Here is a 16,267-nt window from a genome sequence, read left to right as displayed (position 1 = left end):
CGTCTCTCGAGTAGAAAGTGGCCCCCTTACAACATGAAAAAAGAGCCGGAGATGCGCATGCGTGTGGTGAACAACATCGGCGGTGGTGCGAGTTCGCTCAGGCAGGGTCCTGCCTTGCAGATACCGATGCGACGGTACGTCTCCGGCTACAGAATGAAAGGACTGCACATGCCACACTACCGTAGCGTAGCCGTCGCTTGTCACACACTAATCTTTTTCGTCGCCCTCCCTCGATTCCCCTTGGTGCTCTTTCGACGCCACTCTCCCTTCGTGGTTGCATGGCACAGGTGCACGCGTACCTGTCTTAGCAAGGCACCGCTGTGCCAGTAGCATCACCCTACTCTGTAGCCTGCGGTACCTTTTTCTGTTCCCTCTTGCAGTTAATTTGCGCGCAATCACATGAGCACATTTTTCGACCCCCGTGACAGCACCGACTCCGGCTATCGACCACGCACGGCCTTCACTTCGTCCTCCACGTCCTCTTCAGCGGAGGGGGAGCACACAGCTCGCCATCGGCGACGGTCGGGAAGACAGGTGGGGGTTGGGTACCGCGATGAAGACCACAACAGCGCGGCCACCTCTACAACAGCCTCTCGCGCCTCGCATCGTCGCTGCCGTTCGCGTGAACACTCGGATGTGGATGAGCTTCGCAGCGCTCTCTTGCCTAATGACGAGAATGCAGGCGTACACCTCGAAATGGCAGAGAGCCCTACCCGTGACTACCCGTTCGATATCGACTCAGAGCGCAGTGCGGACATGGCCGAAGATAGGGGTGTGGTGACGGATGAATATTTGGTGCCGCCATGGCCCCACGGCAGCCGTCTCCTCGAACGCCGCATTCTACAGGCCGTCGATATGCAGCCGGAGGAGTTTAGCAGAGGCAGATCCCGCGGGCAGCACACTGAAAGCCACAACGTTACCGTGAGCCAGTCCACACCGGACAGCTCGCCTTTGTCACGCGGCCCGGTGACGACTGGGGCACCGCCGCTGGTGCCACCACCTTTGACAGACACCTCTCCGCTTCTGTTGCGGCCGCGCATGCAGGAGGCGGAGATGCCAGCTGATCCGCGTACGCGGTTGCTCGACCTGGTCATCACGAACACCAACGCTAGTGTTACTCTCACAGAAATGGAGCAAGAGATGCATTGGAACGCACAGTACGCCGCCACGTACGGTCCGCTCAAGGAGTACCTGCAATCGTACCAGTCTATCTTTGTCGTGTCACCCGTGGACGACCGTGTGCGCTTACGCCGACTCTTTTCCATCCGCACAAAAGCCCTCGCGCGGGAGGTCCGCCGATCATCACAGCGCTCGACGTCGCTGGCTTTACGCCAGCGACACGGACGCCGCACCAGCCGAGACGCGGCGCACCGATCACAGTCGGCCGCAGACCGACGAACCGGCAAACCATCCCTCCCCTCCGCAGAGGCGCTCGCGGCACATATCGGCAGCATCAGCTACAGCTGCGTCGCGGAGCACCTCGACTTGGACGCTCTAGAGACGGTTTATCACCGTCGAGGTTACAAGACGGAGGTTGCGCACGGTGTTCTGCATGTATCGAGTGCGAACTGCTTTGACCTGTTCCTCTTTTCTAACGGTGCCGTCGTGTGGTGGGGCATGGACCGTAAGAATCATTGGATGGTGGACGACGACTTCTTGTCCGCGGCGAATCATCTGATGGAAGGGGTCGAGCACCGCTACACGCAAAGTGAAATCGATGCCCTCTTCCCGATCTGGTGCTCGTACGAGATGGATGAGCAGTGCGAGCTACTCCGGGCACCCTCTCCACTTAGGTTTCAGCCAGTGGAGGTCGAGCCGGCGCTCGATCGACTCGCTAAGGTCCTCTGTTTCGACCACTATCTCGTTCCGAACACCGAGCCTGCGCGCAGCCTCGTTATGCTGACTTTCTCACACTCCCTCGGCCGCTCAGCCGCGGTGGACTACTTCGAGTACGTGACTAAGTGGTCGCATCGCCATATCCTCTCCATCCCCGCCGTGATCACTGGCCTGCTAGACTACTACTCCACAAAACGGCACATTGCCCGACTCGAGGGCGAGATTGCCGTGGCACAACTCGCGATTCAGACCATTCATGATATCCCTGATGTACTGTGGGAGGAGCCGTGGCTGCAAGGGTACTATGACCTGGCAGAGCAACAGAACACCACCGAATCGCGGCTGTCATGGTTCACCTCGCGGAGCGACACGCTGCTGGAGCAGCTCAGTCACATCAAAGGTCGGCGCTACCGCCTCTTCATGTTAGGCTCTGACGTATTTCTCATTGTGTTGCTAATACTGGATGTCATCTTTATGACGTCCCGGTTAGTGGCCAAGATGTACTTCAAGCTAGACAATGAGGCCTGAACAGCACGCCTCCACTCAATCGACAGAGGAGACAAAATGGAAAACATTCCCTCTTGCGACACTCTGGAGATGCTCACAAGTTCATCGGATCCCCTCTCTGTGTGCTGCTCGAGTGCCAGTGCCCGGCACACGATCCTGTGGCGAACGACAGACTGCGATGCATAGTACTGGAGCATGTCGACTTGTTCCTGCCACTGGTTCTCTTGCTACACCAGCGTGGAGAAGCGCGCACGGGCAGGGGCGCAGGTGCTCGGGGAGCCCTCCCCTGAGGCGGAGCCGTGGCCCGCCTCGTCCTCCTCCGGCATCCACGCAGAGCAACCCCTGCTCCCCGCACAGCAGACGCGGCCCCGTATCCGCCCTGGAGCAGAGGCCACCGGACGCGGCGTCGTGTGGATGCGGGGCACGAAAGAGCCCCGTGAGACGCACGGTCCGCTTCGACGGCACGAGGGCCGGCCACCAGACGACCGAGACGCCGCTGCGGTGAGGCAGCCCCAGGGGCAGTGCGTGTGTATGCGTGTCTGCTTCGTCGACTTATTCATGAGCGGAACGGGTGCGTTGAAGCGGGGCAGATTATTTCACCGGAATCGAATCGTTTTTGTGCTGGTCAGCACCGTAGGGTGAAGTGCGTCGAATAAGAAGCTGAACGGCCGAGCGCCTGATGCGATGGAGGGCGCTTAGACTCTCTCTGTCTAGCGACTCCTCGACACCAAATCACGTCCGTGGGCACAGGAAGAAAGGCCGTCGCCTCAGCTCGGATCTGAAGGAGAGCGTTCAGAAGTGCACAACGGATCTCAGGGAGGCGCAGACGCATGCAGATGGGAAGCTTGCGGCTCACGGTTGCAGGCTTGGTGGCGCCTCATTCCGTTGGTCGTTCTCGTCTCCTTGAGCTGTATAGGGAGGTGCACCGCATCCCTCAGCATCGGCTGCTTTTTTTCCCATCTCCTGACCTCTCCGCCACGTTCTCCCTCCGTGTACTGGACGGGGATGTCATGAGAGGCTCTTCGGCTTTCCTTTAACGTCCCCCTATTTTCCCTTTCTCCTTCTCCTGCTGCCCTTTTTCGTGCTTGCCCATGCGCTCACACTCAGCACAAAGGAATACCACCGGACGCTTGGTGGCACACTAGGTACCGTCCATATCGTCTCGCAGCTTTTCTCTTCTGCCCCATAGAGCCACTCCACCCTCCCCTCTCCTGTGTCTCACGGTGGGCAGTCTTTCTTCCTGTGCCTGTGCGTGCCAACTGACCAGAGGAAGCCGTAAACGCAGCGCTCCCCCACTTCTCACCCACATCACACACATACAAACAACCACGCTCTCACTCTGACTCTCACTTGCTCACCTTTCCACGCCACAACTGACGGTTTTTCCACTCCTCCCTCTACGGAGGTGCCTGCAGGTTTTTTTCCGCTCTTTTTCTTTTTTATCGTGTCTGTGGAGAGGGGAGGGGGTTGTGCTGCCTCGATCGGCGGCGTCTGGACTTCAGTGCATGTGTGCGTGTATTTCCGTTTGCTTCCTTTGCCATCTCTCTTTTTCTTTCTTCAAAACCTCTTTGGAGAAAAAAACTGAAAATTTCTTCCGATCATGTCGACAGCGACCAGCTTCATGAGCTCCTCGTCTGCTGCGAACGTGCCGCTTGACCATCGATCGTTCACATCGTGCTACACGGTGACAAAGCACTCATGGAGGGGCAAGTACACGCGCATCTTCTGCGTAGGCCCACAGGGCGTCGCAACATGTGACGTGCGGTCATTGACGAAGCTCACGAACTACTGGCCCTACATGTCTAGTGTGCGCGGCATTGTCGCTGAGGGAGGTGACAACGGCCAATTTTTGCTCATCACCCAAAGCAATGGCAGCAAAGCAGAGGAGCTGCGGTTTTCGTGCGGGACGGATGCAGAGCGGGCTCAGCTGCTCACAGATGTGAACCGGTATAGGGTCTTATTTGACCACAACTACCGTGCCTCGCTAACGTTGCAGATGTATGGAGCGATGAAGTACACCATGAATGAGACGCTGCGACCGTGCACTCTACGAGTCACGGCGATTGGTGTGGAGCAGCTGTACCGCATAGCGGATGACAAGAGTAGCCACGCGAGCGCTGGCGGTGGTGCCACTGCCTCTTCGAAGCCGTCAGCGTGGGCGACACCCGCCAACCGCGGGGTGGACAACGCGCCCGAGTACGAGAAAGTCGGCGAGTATCTCTTTTGCCGTATCCGAGGCATCACCACAGTCGAAGGGCGGCCGGGCAGCATCATCATCGCGTATGGCACAGAGATGAAACTGCACCTCTACGACGTCGCCAATGCGAAGCTTCTGATCGAGGCAATCTATCGGAACGCGAAGGAGTACATTGGGCTGCCTCGATATCGTGAGATGAAGGTCCTGAAGCAGGCTGTCTTCGACTCCGAGCGCCTTGGCATCCGCCGTGACGAACTTGAAGCCGTGGAGGAGTTCAGCGTCCTAAAGCACTCCCCAAAGCAGCGCGACGGCGCAGTGCGGCGGCTGCTGAGCACGACGCAGATCGCCCTTGTCGAGCGCGACCCCGTCACGTACAACCCGATTAGTGCGCATTTTCTGCGCTCCATCTTCGCACTCGTGCGTTGCGAGAACGATGACCAGCGCTTCTTAATTCTCTTCAAGGATTCACCTGTCATGAAGTCCTACCAGTCACCCGTTCGTGACACGATACTGGCACATGTGCTCACCGCCTGCTACAGCGCCGGCGACGGAAACGTCTGCGTCATGGCGCGGCCACTGCTGCGCCGCAACCGGCTCTCCTCTCTCGGGACATCTGTCACGGAGGAAGTGGAGAGCTTGCTCTTGAAAGGGCTCATCGAAGGTCGGCTTGCGGGCGCGCCGGGTGCAGGCGACATGAAGACCGCGGCAGAAGGCGGCGCAGGGGTCGGGCTCATGGCGTCGCTGGAGCTCTTCAACGCCAATGTACCGAGGACCGGGCTGACATGGAGCGAGAACAGGGACGGACTTTTCACCGAGAATCGTGAGAAGCTCATCTTCAACGCTGTCGAAGCGGTGCTGGAGCACTTTTCATGGGTGACGGCGTCTCGCAGTGAATCGAGCCAAGGCAGCAGCAGTGGCAGCGAGATGATGCTAGACGCGGTGAATCAGCATTTTATTGTGGAGCAGTTTCAGGCATTGGGCCGTCTCTCCGTTTCACGAATCGGGTTCAGCTCCATCGCGCTGGTCCCGTCCCTATTCAAGGCGGTGGGCGTCTACTCGGTGCAGGCGCTGCGACTCAACAACCTTGCCGTTTCCTTCGCCGTCATTGAGTTCTTGAACACGCTGATGACCCCGTTCCACAACCACTACGAGATCGAACATGAGTCCATCAACAAGAACCGGCTGCTCAGTGCAGAGGGGTTTATTCGAAGTCTGATGGAAGTGCTGCGCGACCACATTCCCAACGAGAGTGCGTCACTACTGGTGCTGGAGCTCCTCTTCTTCTTCGAGTTTGCGGTCTGCCCACCCTACAGCGAGACCACCGATCCGGCGCACTTCAAGCGCATTTTGCGGGACTTGGTCGACATCCTGGGGCGTCACCTGTTTGACTTACTCGGCCGTACATGTGACATTATTCGCTACACCGCTGGTCAGCTGATTCGGGTGGTGATGGAGGAGGGCGACCAGGCGCAGTTTGAGCGCATGCAGCAGCTGGCCTTGTCAGAGGGCGGAATTCTGACGCAGTTCAACACGGCGGTGTTCTCGTCAAATCGGAAACTTCGCGACCTGGCGCGGCGGCTCATTGCGTACTGGGCGCACGGCAACGTGCCGACGCAGGACATCTTGCGACGCATGGTGCCCCTGACGCTATTGAGTTTTTTGCAGTCACCGGAGCAGGCTCCTCCAAGCGAGCAAGAGGTGGAGGAGCGCAAGAAGGTGATGCAGATGACGGCGGTCTTCCGGGAGTCCAAGACCGGCTGGTTCAAGAAGTCGTTCAACCCGCGTGACGTCACCTTGGAAGCAAACAGGAGCTCCGGCAACGGTGCCACGGCGGTTGTGTCGTCGTCTGCAGCAGACCCTGCCACGGCGGATGGCGGCCGCGTGCGGTACCGGCTGCGCAACGTGAAGGTGGTGCCGACCATCAACTGGAGCATGTTCTTCTACCAGTCGAAGCAGGATCACCTGCGGCCAGACCTCATTTGGAACCACACCACCCGAGCAGAGCTCAAGGCAGCTGTGCAGGCGGAGCTGGACACGTTCCGGCAGTACAGCGATATGCGTCGGGAGAAGCTGATTGCGTGGAACTACACCGAGTTCGAGGTCGTCTACCACAGTCTTGATTCGGAGCTGAAAATTGGTCAACACTATCCTCGCCTTCTGTTCGAAGACGCGCACCCGGTGATCGCGCGGCCGCGGGAATTCTTCAATGACATGTACCACCGCTTCCTCCTCGTCCAGGACACCAAGAGTAAGCTCGAGTGCCTGCACGGGTTGACGCTGCTGTACATGCACTACGCCGAGGCGATTGGCGAGTTTCACGATGTGCCGTTCCTGCTGCAGATGCTCCATAACACTATGGACCCCATGATGCGAGACCGCCTGCTGCTGCTGCTGGCCCACCTTCTCAAGGCACGCCACAACATCAAGCTCTTTCTGGACCACGACGGGCTGGCACCGCTAATGGAACTAGTGACGCTGGCGCACCTGCACATTGACCGACCTCAGCTCAAGTCTGTGTCAAACACGATCGAGTGGGCGGGCAATCTCAAAGAAATGCAGGGGCAGGAAAAGGAATGGCACTACACACGGAACGGCGCCAAGGCTGGGCCGGCGTCTTTTTCTGAGCTGAAGGAGCTCTACAAAAGGGGCGAGGTGACGGCGACGAGTAAGGTGTGGGCGCAGGGTATGTCGGGCTGGCGCGCGTTGGGCGCCGTCGCGCAGCTGCGCTGGGGGATCTTGAGTGCCGACCTCCCCTCTATCTTGTCGCTGACGGAGGTGACATGCACAGTTCTCGACGTCTTCCTCCTTCTGTGCGAGCACTACCCGTCGGTGAATGAGGAAGGCGCGATAATGCAGCCGCAGCCCAAAGTGAAGCGGCTCCTCAGCAGCCCCGCTGTGCTTCCTCATCTAGTGCAGCTGCTGCTCACCTTCGACAGCGGCGTGTGCTCGCGCGTGCATGTACTTCTTTTATCGCTTATGGAGGTGAATCCGCTCGTCGGGCGCTTCTTTCTTACCGGGGTCTTCTTCTTTTCGTGCCTCTACACTGCGTCGGATGTGCTGCCCATGTGTCGCCTGCTTGCCGCCACGCACCATCGACAGTCCTTCCAGTACGCAGCGGCGACAAGCGATGTGGTGCGCGGCAGCATCTTGGCGCCGCTGCTTCCGCCGGCAATGGTGTGCTACCTCACGCACCACGGGCCTGAGGCCTTCGCGGACGTGCTGCTCGGCGAGTACGACAACCCGGAGGCTATTTGGTCGCCGTCGATGCGACAGTACCTGGCGGCGAAGGTGGCGGCGCATGTGGCGGATTTCACACCGCGGCTACTGGGCAACAACACCGCTGTCTACCAGTACTGCCCTATCGTCGGGGTACAGTATGAGTCCTTGCAGAGAGAGCTCTTCTGCGGTCAGTATTACCTTCGCCACTTCTGCGACGAGCTACGCTTTCCAAACTGGCCGTTACGAGACGCGGTGTGCTTTCTCACCGATGTGCTGCAGCAATGGAGGAAGGAGCTGAGCAAGCAGCCATCCTCGCTGACGCGGGAGAAGTGCTACGAGATTCTGGAGCTGAAGGAGACGCAGCCATCGAAGCAAGAGATGCGCAAGGCCTACCACCAGCTCGCCGCACGATACCACCCGGACAAGAATCCGAACGGCCGCGAAGCCTTCGAGCAGATCCAGCGCGCCTACGAATGTTTGGCGGCCGACTCGGTGGAGTCCAGCGAGCCGAGTCCGTACCACATATCACTGTTGCTTAAGGCGCAGTCCATCCTCTTCAAGCGCGGCGGTGCCACGCTGCGACAGTACAAGTACGCTGGCTACGGGCTGCTGCTGCGCCTCCTCGAGGAGGAGTTCCGGGCTCCGGATGCGCTCCACAAGGACATCGTTCTTCTCGACCCGGCCACTGAGCTGTGCTACTTCACAATCCGCAACGCCCCTCTTAACGCCGATGAACTTCAGGAAGAGAATGGAATCCACCTCCTTGCCGACATCGCAGCCTACTGCTTTGATCTCATCACACCCAATTCGCGTGACACGGACGTGCACGTGCGCATTGCAAAGCATTGCATGCTGACCTTCTCCATCAGCGCCCGCTTCCCTGATTGCCGTATCAAGATGCTGCGCGAGCAACACATACCGTATCTGACAGCGAAGGGTATCGCCTACTACCAGGCGCCAGAGCTGTCGCGGGCGTGCACGCAGGCGTGCGCGAGCGAGTCGCGCAGTGAGAAGATGCAGTCCGAGTTGATTCGCTACGGAAGCATCTGGCACCTGCTGCAGCCGCTCTTCTCCTACGATGCCTCCCTGGAGAAGGCCGGGGTGGGCCTCGATGAGGAGCACCACAAGCAGCTCTTCGCCAACCGGGCAGCTGTCTTCGCCCTGCATGCCATCTACGCGCTCGCTGGTATTCCGAGGCCGCGCGCCATGAAGGCCGACAGCGCGGCATGCAAGGCTACGCAGGGCGGGGTCGGCGTTGTGGGGAGTGACAGCGACTCGGAAGAGGCAACTGCCACAAACGACCTTCAGACGACGCGGCACGCCGGGGTGTATGAACTCCTGCAACGGCTCCTGACGCCCTTCATTCTCTACAAGATGGAGCGGCAGCACGACAGCGAGGCGGAGGTCCTGGCGCTACTGAATTCCAACTCTGACACACCGTACTTCCTATGGAACAACTCGTGCCGCGCTGAGCTGGAGGAGCTCCTCCAGATGAAATCGCAGCAATTCCGAGAGGCTGCCTTCGGCGCTACCGACCTGCCCTCTCTGGACACGTGCCTCGCCGACTTCACGTATTCGTTGCACGCGGGCGAGGCAGTCGTCGGCGGTGTCTTTTTGCGGCTCTTCATTTCCCAGCCGAACTACCCAATACAGAATCCCGTTGGCTTCTTCATGGCTCTTCTGGTCGCTCTGCTCGGGAAGGAAGCCATCGTGGCGACCGAGCAGGACAGCACCGCGGTGGCGCCGCCGGCATCGCCGTCCTCAGCAAGGCGGGCCACACTGAAGGAGGCCCGCCTTTTGTCGGCTCGTTCACTCCGGCTGCTGAGCGCCGGCTACACGGAGACGCTCTCTGCAACGGCGTCAAAGCAGATGAAGCTGCTGGTTACCCTTCTCACCCCGTCATTGCCCTTCCAGACAACAGAGAGTGCCACCGCAGCGAACGGGGAGGCCATGCAGAGCGCCGTTTTCCTCGAGCTCGTGCTGACGCTGGCTAAGTTTCTGGCCTCGGATGCCTGTCTTCAGGCGCTCTCCACCGTTGAGACAGCCATGACGGCTGTGGTGCTCTTGCTGGAGCGGCTGCTGACCCACTATGACGACGCGCGCGGCACGTCGGTACTCTCATCCGAAGAGCCAGATGCGTTGCTGGGCCTCATCCGGCTCATGCTTGCCCATCGCGCCCTTGTGCAGCAGAGCCTGGACCGTGGGCTCTACATCTTTCTTCTCTCCCTCTTCGCCACCTCGCCACAGGAGAGTGTGCGCGAAGAGTGCTGTCGGTGCTTGGCGAAGGGCTACGATGACCGGCTAGTCGGGCCGCAGCTCTTTCTGCGCTCGTCCAGGTACCTGCCGGCGGCATTTCTGGAGATGATGAAGGACAATGTAAAGCAAGCGTGCCGCATGCTCGATGCGTGGCAGGAGAACCCAGAGCTTCTATGGACGAAGAGTCAGAGGGAGGAGCTGGAAGAGCAGCTGCGGGCCAGCCGAAGAGAAATTGTTGCTGCCCTCTCCACAGACGCACTGGCGTGCTGGAAGCCATCCGACCTGGCTTCTAGCAGTAGGAACGCCAAGCAATACGGCAGTGATGGTAGTAGCAACGACGCCGGTCCCGCTGATCGTCGCCTGCGCCGTCTACAGGTAGGCGGCGTGTACGTGACGCTTTACGTGCAGCAACCTGGATGGGCGGTGCGCCACCCCAAAGAGTTTTTGCTGGCGCTGCTCGAGCGCTTCGTGGAGGAGGCAAGCAAGGCAACGTCTCCAGCTTCCGCCTCCTCCAGTGGCGGGGCTGCCGCTCCCGACGTGGACGTGCTCGAACTGCTCACCAAAGCGGGCGAGATTCTGCTGAGCAACTCACCGGGACTTCGTGACTACATGACCTCATTGGGCTATGGCAGCAAAGTAGACCGGCAGCTCTCTCCCGCGACTCCGGACCGCCCCGTAAACGAGGCGGTCGTCCGCTATTCGCTACAATGGCTGCGGGAGATGAGCCGCTCTCCCGCGTGCGTCGAATCGACAAGCAGCTCTGCGGATGTACTGCCTTCGCTGATCAACGTGATTCAGCAGTACCCAGCTCTTACCATGGAAGCGCTGCAGACGCTGGAAGGGTTTCTCAGCAATGCGACTCGCCGCTCTCGCGTGCTGGAGTACGCCCTGCGCGACCGCATCCCAGAAACATTGCTCCAGTACCTGGAAGAGGGCTTGCCTGACTCGGCTAGCACAGCAGCGGACGTGAGCGCCGCGACGATTCGCGCCGCCTTGGTCAAGGTCATCAAGGCCCTGCTTGCCGTCCCGGACGAGGCGCACATCCCGCACATTCAGGCGCTACTGGACAAGAGCGCCGTGTGGGCAAAGTATAAGAATCAGAGTCACGATATGTTCCTCACGCAGACACTCTTTGGCGGGTATTTGACGGCCAGCAGCAGTCGCCAAACTGCATCGGCGGCAGCCACCCTTTCCTTGACGGCGCCGACGACCGCAGAGGCGAACACGCGCTCAGAGCCACCGCCGCTCGAAGACCACTCTGGTGCCCCGCCGCCACTCTAGGCAGTCATACGCTCCTGGCGCCCTTCTCTTATTGTTGTTGTTTTCTTCTTGCTCTTCACGCCCATGCCGTGTCTTTCAGGTGGATACGCCCCCCACCCTCACCCTCACCCTCCACTACCACCACAACATCCGCGCCTTGGCCAAAAAGAAGCCCCAACAGCAGCACCGCTGCACTCAATGAGGGCCGGCCTATGGGCGGAAGTATCGCGATGCGTCGAACAGCACAGCCGAGGGTAGGCTGAGAGACGGCCAACAGGGAAACAGTTGGAGTGCCGCGGATGTGCAGCACGTCGCTCCCTCAAGGACGAGAGGGTCATCGCATGCTGAAACGCTGGGACAAACCGTTTTGAAGAAAAAAAAAACGCTGCGGCGCCTCCTCCAACACCGTAGCCGGCCTTTGTGTAGAGCTGTCGACTGTAAGAGGCGAGCTTCCTCACGTAGGATCGCGTAAGCGAGTGCGGCGGCAACATTCCTGATTCTATTCACTCGTTTCCGGCTCTCTCTCCCCCTCCCGACACACACACTACCACCAACTATCCGTCCCCTTTTTCCCCTATGTCTCCATACTCTTTGGCTGTGACACACAAATACATATATATATATATGTACACTTGCTCTTGCGCGCGTGAACGGCGGGTATGAATGTGCGCAGTCGTCTCTGCCCCACAGCGTCCCTCACCTCTCCTACTTTACTACGCAGCCCTTCATCGCTTCAGGTCCTCATTTCATTCTTCAGGCGTGTTAACAACCATTCGTGCGCTCGTGGTGTTCTTCACTCTCTGTTACACGACTACGCCAACTCGTTCTCTTCGTGTGTGCGTTTGCCTTTGCCCCTCTCCCCGCCAGCGACTTCCCCTTTTGTGCTCTTCGTCGGTGTGCACCGCTCCTTTTGGTTTCTGAGATCTGTTTCCACTCCGCTCTCCACTTTCCAACCAGACAATCTGCGTAGGCGTACACAGTGAAGGAAGCGAAAGAAACGGCGAAAAGCTCTTCACACGATTCCTTCAGCAGAGGAAGCAAGCGAGAGACATCCAGTGTACGAACGGCCAACATGCAGCTCCCCCGCATCCCGTCCTACGAGGAGGCCAGCATGGCCGGCGCGGAGTACTCGCTCTCGCCCATGTCTCCCCTCTCCCACCTGAGCAAGAAGATCGACGTGACGAAGCTGAAGACGAAGGCGTGCCGCTACTTTCTACTGGGCGTGGCGTGCCCCTTTGGGGATAGCTGTGCCTTTTCTCATAGCGAGCCCGTCTCTCCTGCTGCGTACGCGCCGGCGCGTATGGCTGCGAAGAGCCCTACCAGCGTCAACTTCGAGGACATGTCCAAGTCCGGAAGTGGCCAGCTGAGCGATACGCAGTCTAACGACGCGGCTGGTGACGTGCCGGAGCGTGTTGTCTTTGGCCAGCCCCCGCCGGCCTACGAGGTCGCCCTCAAGGAGTCCGAGACCTTGGCGGCCGCCGCAGCTGAGGAGCTGGCGAGTCCGCCAGCGTACCCCAAGCGCTTCCGCTTCGACCCCTACAGCGTGAACTGGATCGCCTACGAGAAGACAGCGTAAGCAAATGTTTCCTCTCTGCGCTCAGTGCGCACGTTTTTTTTTTTAAAGAGAGGGCACTAAATCAGGAATGACGATCTATCGGGAACTCACTGGAAGAGAGATTGGCACTGCTCGACTTGTGTGCGAGTTGCCCCCATCCCCATTCTGTCTGTCTTGCTCTCTCTCTCTCAACACTCCAGGGGCTCCCTGTCGTTGTTGGAAGTTGCGCGAATTCCGTCGAGAAGAGCTTATGTCTACGACTCTTCTCTTCCCTGTTGCCCATCTCTCTCTTTCTCTCTCTGCGTGTGGTTGCCTGTCTGTCTGTCTCGCCATCGGCGATCTGTGCCGTTTTCGTTTTCACTCCCTTCATGATCGATTAAAACACACCTCTGATTCCGTTTCTTCTTTTCGCTCTTCCTTCCTGTTCTTTTTTTCCCCTTTCTTCTTATCTTGCGCATGTGCGTCTTGTGCGTGTTTGTGTGCCCCCTCCCTCCCCCCTTTCCTCCTCTTCGCTCTCCTCTCCTCTCCATTTTTTTTAAGCCCCGTTTGCTCCTTTGTCTTTTTCGTCGTGCTCCGTTCGCGTTCTCTTTTGCGTAATGGTCCGTAGCTGTGTTTCATATGTTTCTTTCTTTCTCCCACTCCCCTCTCTTGCTCTGTGGACTCTTTTCCAGATCTGTTCCTTCCCCATGCGTGGCCCCCTTGTTATTTCGCTTCGCCTTTTTTGTGTGCGTGCGTGTTCCGTTTGCGCCCACCACATGGCTGAAGAGCGAAGACACGCGCGCTTACGAACCTCTCCCGTTTCGTTCCGCCTCTCGTACCTGCGGTGGTGCCTCTGCGGCTCCGCGAACGTGGTGGTGCATGTACGACCCGCGTCCACGGCACGCACACGCGCGCACTCTTGTCTGCACACACCTACGCAGTTGGAGACCCATAGAAGCGCCTGCCTACCCACATGCATTCTCTCTCTTATGTCGGCTGCCTTTACGTGTAGTTGTCTTCTGCATAACCACCTCTTCTCTCTCTCTCTATATATATATTACCGCGTGGTGTGTTTCCTTCAGCTTCGTGTACGTTCACGCTCTCTCTCTCTCTGTTTGCTTTTTTCCTTGGGTGCTGACTTTCTTTTTCCGAGCACACCCCACCCCTTGTCCGCCCGGCGCCGTCTGCTTTCACCACTCTGCTTCCTTGCCTGCGTACACTCCACTTCACCTTTCGCCTCTGCCTCTTTCTGTTCTCCGGTTCGCGGGGTGCGCCTGTGTCGTCTGTGCGTTGCTTTTGACGCTATCGTACACGCATAAGCACACGCGCGCATCGCTGAGCCGGGACAACCTCCGCTGACGCCTGCATTCGCTTATTGGTGCAGCACATTTCTAGTCGCACCTCCCTTCGACATATCTGCACGGGAAATCTGATGTACAGTAATTACTCTTGTTTTGGATCTTTGTCCCCTTCACGCGCATGCGAGCGTTGACGTGCGTCTGTGCCCCGGCGCGCACATGCCTAAAGGGGCAGGGAAAGAGGACTGGAGGCGAGTGGAGTCGTGCGGTGTAGAGAAACGTCACTTTCCCGTCACTGTGCGCTCTCTGCTTGTTGCTGTATTTGGGGCATTCGGTACCCGTGCCTTTTCTTTCTCTTCCGTCACTGAGTCGCGCTTTCCTTCCAGCGCTTGCCAAGCGGCTTCTGCCGCATGTGCTGTCTGCTCAAGCAGCCCTGCCAACCCCTGTCGACTTCCGTTGTTGAATGATGATTTTTCTTTCTCTTTTCGTCGTATCTTTGTTCGGTCGGCCCATTGTGGCAGGCGCTCCCGGGCGACGACTCGCCGCCTTCGAGGACATCTGCGTTCTGCACAAGCTTGATCGCCGGTGATGAGGGCGGCGGACAGCGCAGTAGCGTACGCATATGGGCTGCCCGCGTGTGCGCTAGTTAGCTGCGCGAACGTTGGGTGGTGCCTTGCCTCCTCCTCTCTCTCTCTATATATATTTTCATCGTTGTACTTCACCGGCGGCTCACAGTGGGGAGGAATAGAGGTGCACAGGTCGTCCCCTTCCCTCTCTTTTTTTGTGTGTGTATCTATTGCTGCGGCGTCCGTCTTGTGGCTGCAAATTCCGCCTGGGCCCGATGCGGTAAGCTTTCCCCCAGTCGCTATGGTATATGCTGTATGTCTGTGAGAACGTGCAGCTCTCTCCTCGCGATTGGTGTCCTTTTTTTCCTTTTTTTCATGGACGAGTTCGGCTCGGTGACGTTTTCGTTTCTGTTTCTTTCGCTCTCTCGCCTCTCCCTCGGTGGCTTTGAAGCTGTGCTGCTCGGGTACCGTTGTTGGCGTGATGCTTTGGCGTTGTGTCTTTCCGTCTCGAGGAGAGGCCTCTTAACCCTGCGTGACCGTATCTTCAGCATTCGTCTTCTTTTCCGTGTTGCCGGTATCTGTGCACCGACGAACGCCTTCTCGCAATGATTGCTTTTTCTGGCTGTGGCGCTGAGGGCAGCATCCCCTCCCCCATCTCTCTCCCTCTCTTGAGTTCTCTCATGCACTGTCCGGCTGCAGGGTGCGGCTTTCACCGCATGGAACGCTAAACCACACGTAGACCTTAGTTCCTATGCGACGGGCGATAGACGGCCTCCCTTATTTCGTCCCTTGTGGCGCTGACGCCGGTTTCTCTCTTCTCTCTCCCTTTTGTCTATGCGTCACACAAGGAACTTTTTCGAATGTGTGTGTAGGGCGGCGCTGTTTAGCGACGGCAGCGGTCGATGGTGCGGTGTGATTTGGTGGGGGCTGCCGCGTTGGAAAACAGTTTCGCGAGAAGGCGCGTTGTTGTGCGCATGTTACTTTCGCTTCTTTTCTTCTTGTCTTATGCGTTTACGTTTAAGCGTTCGCATTCATGTCGAAACGTGAAGTTCAGCCTTGTAACCCTCCTCTCCTTCCTGCGCCACCCTCGCTCTCTCAGCTACTGTCCTTCGCGTGTGATCCGCACGTCCCACCCCGCCCTCTTTCATAGTCCGCTTTTCTTCTGATGTTTTTTCCCAATTCGTACTGCAGCTCCTTCCAAGTCCATGTAGATATCTTCGAAGTTTGCCAATTGCGGCGGCGCAAGTGCTGATAGTGCTCGCGATACACAACTATCGGCTCGGCCTTCCCTTAGTTTACTTCTGCGCTGACGCCCTGCCGTTTTCATTCTCTACGTCACTGCGTGAATGAGCAGAGGTGCAGGCGAGCAGTGGCGTTCTTTTTGCCCTCTCCTCCCCACTGTGTCTGTGGGTAGAAACGCGGGGACGGGCATTGTATGAGAACATACGCACCGCACAGTCAGCTGTCCGTGGGCGAGGGCGAGTCGATGCGCTGATGTTGGTGTTCGCGAAAGCAAAGGAATGCAGAAGCTCGAGGAAAGAAACGCATGAGGAACGAGAGAGAGGGAGGGAGGGAGAGAGGATTTCAGGAAGAA

At 58.3% G+C, this 16,267-nt stretch overlaps 3 protein-coding genes across 3 annotated transcripts; all 3 read left to right on the top strand.

The window, feature by feature from the left end:
* Positions 1 to 399: 399 nt before the first annotated feature.
* On the top strand, positions 400 to 2,364 carry LSCM1_03840 (uncharacterized protein; the record flags this gene model as incomplete). Its single annotated transcript, XM_067321373.1, has 1 exon — positions 400 to 2,364. One exon carries the CDS (start codon positions 400 to 402, stop codon positions 2,362 to 2,364), a length of 1,965 nt encoding a protein of 654 aa, XP_067176741.1.
* Positions 2,365 to 3,943: 1,579 nt separating this feature from the next.
* Positions 3,944 to 11,296, top strand: LSCM1_03839 (uncharacterized protein; the record flags this gene model as incomplete). Its single annotated transcript, XM_067321372.1, has 1 exon — positions 3,944 to 11,296. The coding sequence occupies one exon, from the start codon at positions 3,944 to 3,946 to the stop codon at positions 11,294 to 11,296; it is 7,353 nt and encodes a 2,450-aa protein (XP_067176740.1).
* A 1,051-nt stretch (positions 11,297 to 12,347) lies between these two features.
* On the top strand, positions 12,348 to 12,851 carry LSCM1_03838 (uncharacterized protein; the record flags this gene model as incomplete). The annotated part of the gene is made up of 1 exon (XM_067321371.1): positions 12,348 to 12,851. One exon carries the CDS (start codon positions 12,348 to 12,350, stop codon positions 12,849 to 12,851), a length of 504 nt encoding a protein of 167 aa, XP_067176739.1.
* Positions 12,852 to 16,267: the final 3,416 nt, after the last annotated feature.

Source organism: Leishmania martiniquensis, chromosome 30, assembly GCF_017916325.1.
Source record: "Leishmania martiniquensis isolate LSCM1 chromosome 30, whole genome shotgun sequence".
NCBI lineage: Eukaryota > Euglenozoa > Kinetoplastea > Trypanosomatida > Trypanosomatidae > Leishmania > Leishmania martiniquensis.
The sequence above is the reverse complement of the archived record's forward strand: the minus strand, read 5'-3'. Positions and strand labels throughout refer to the sequence as shown.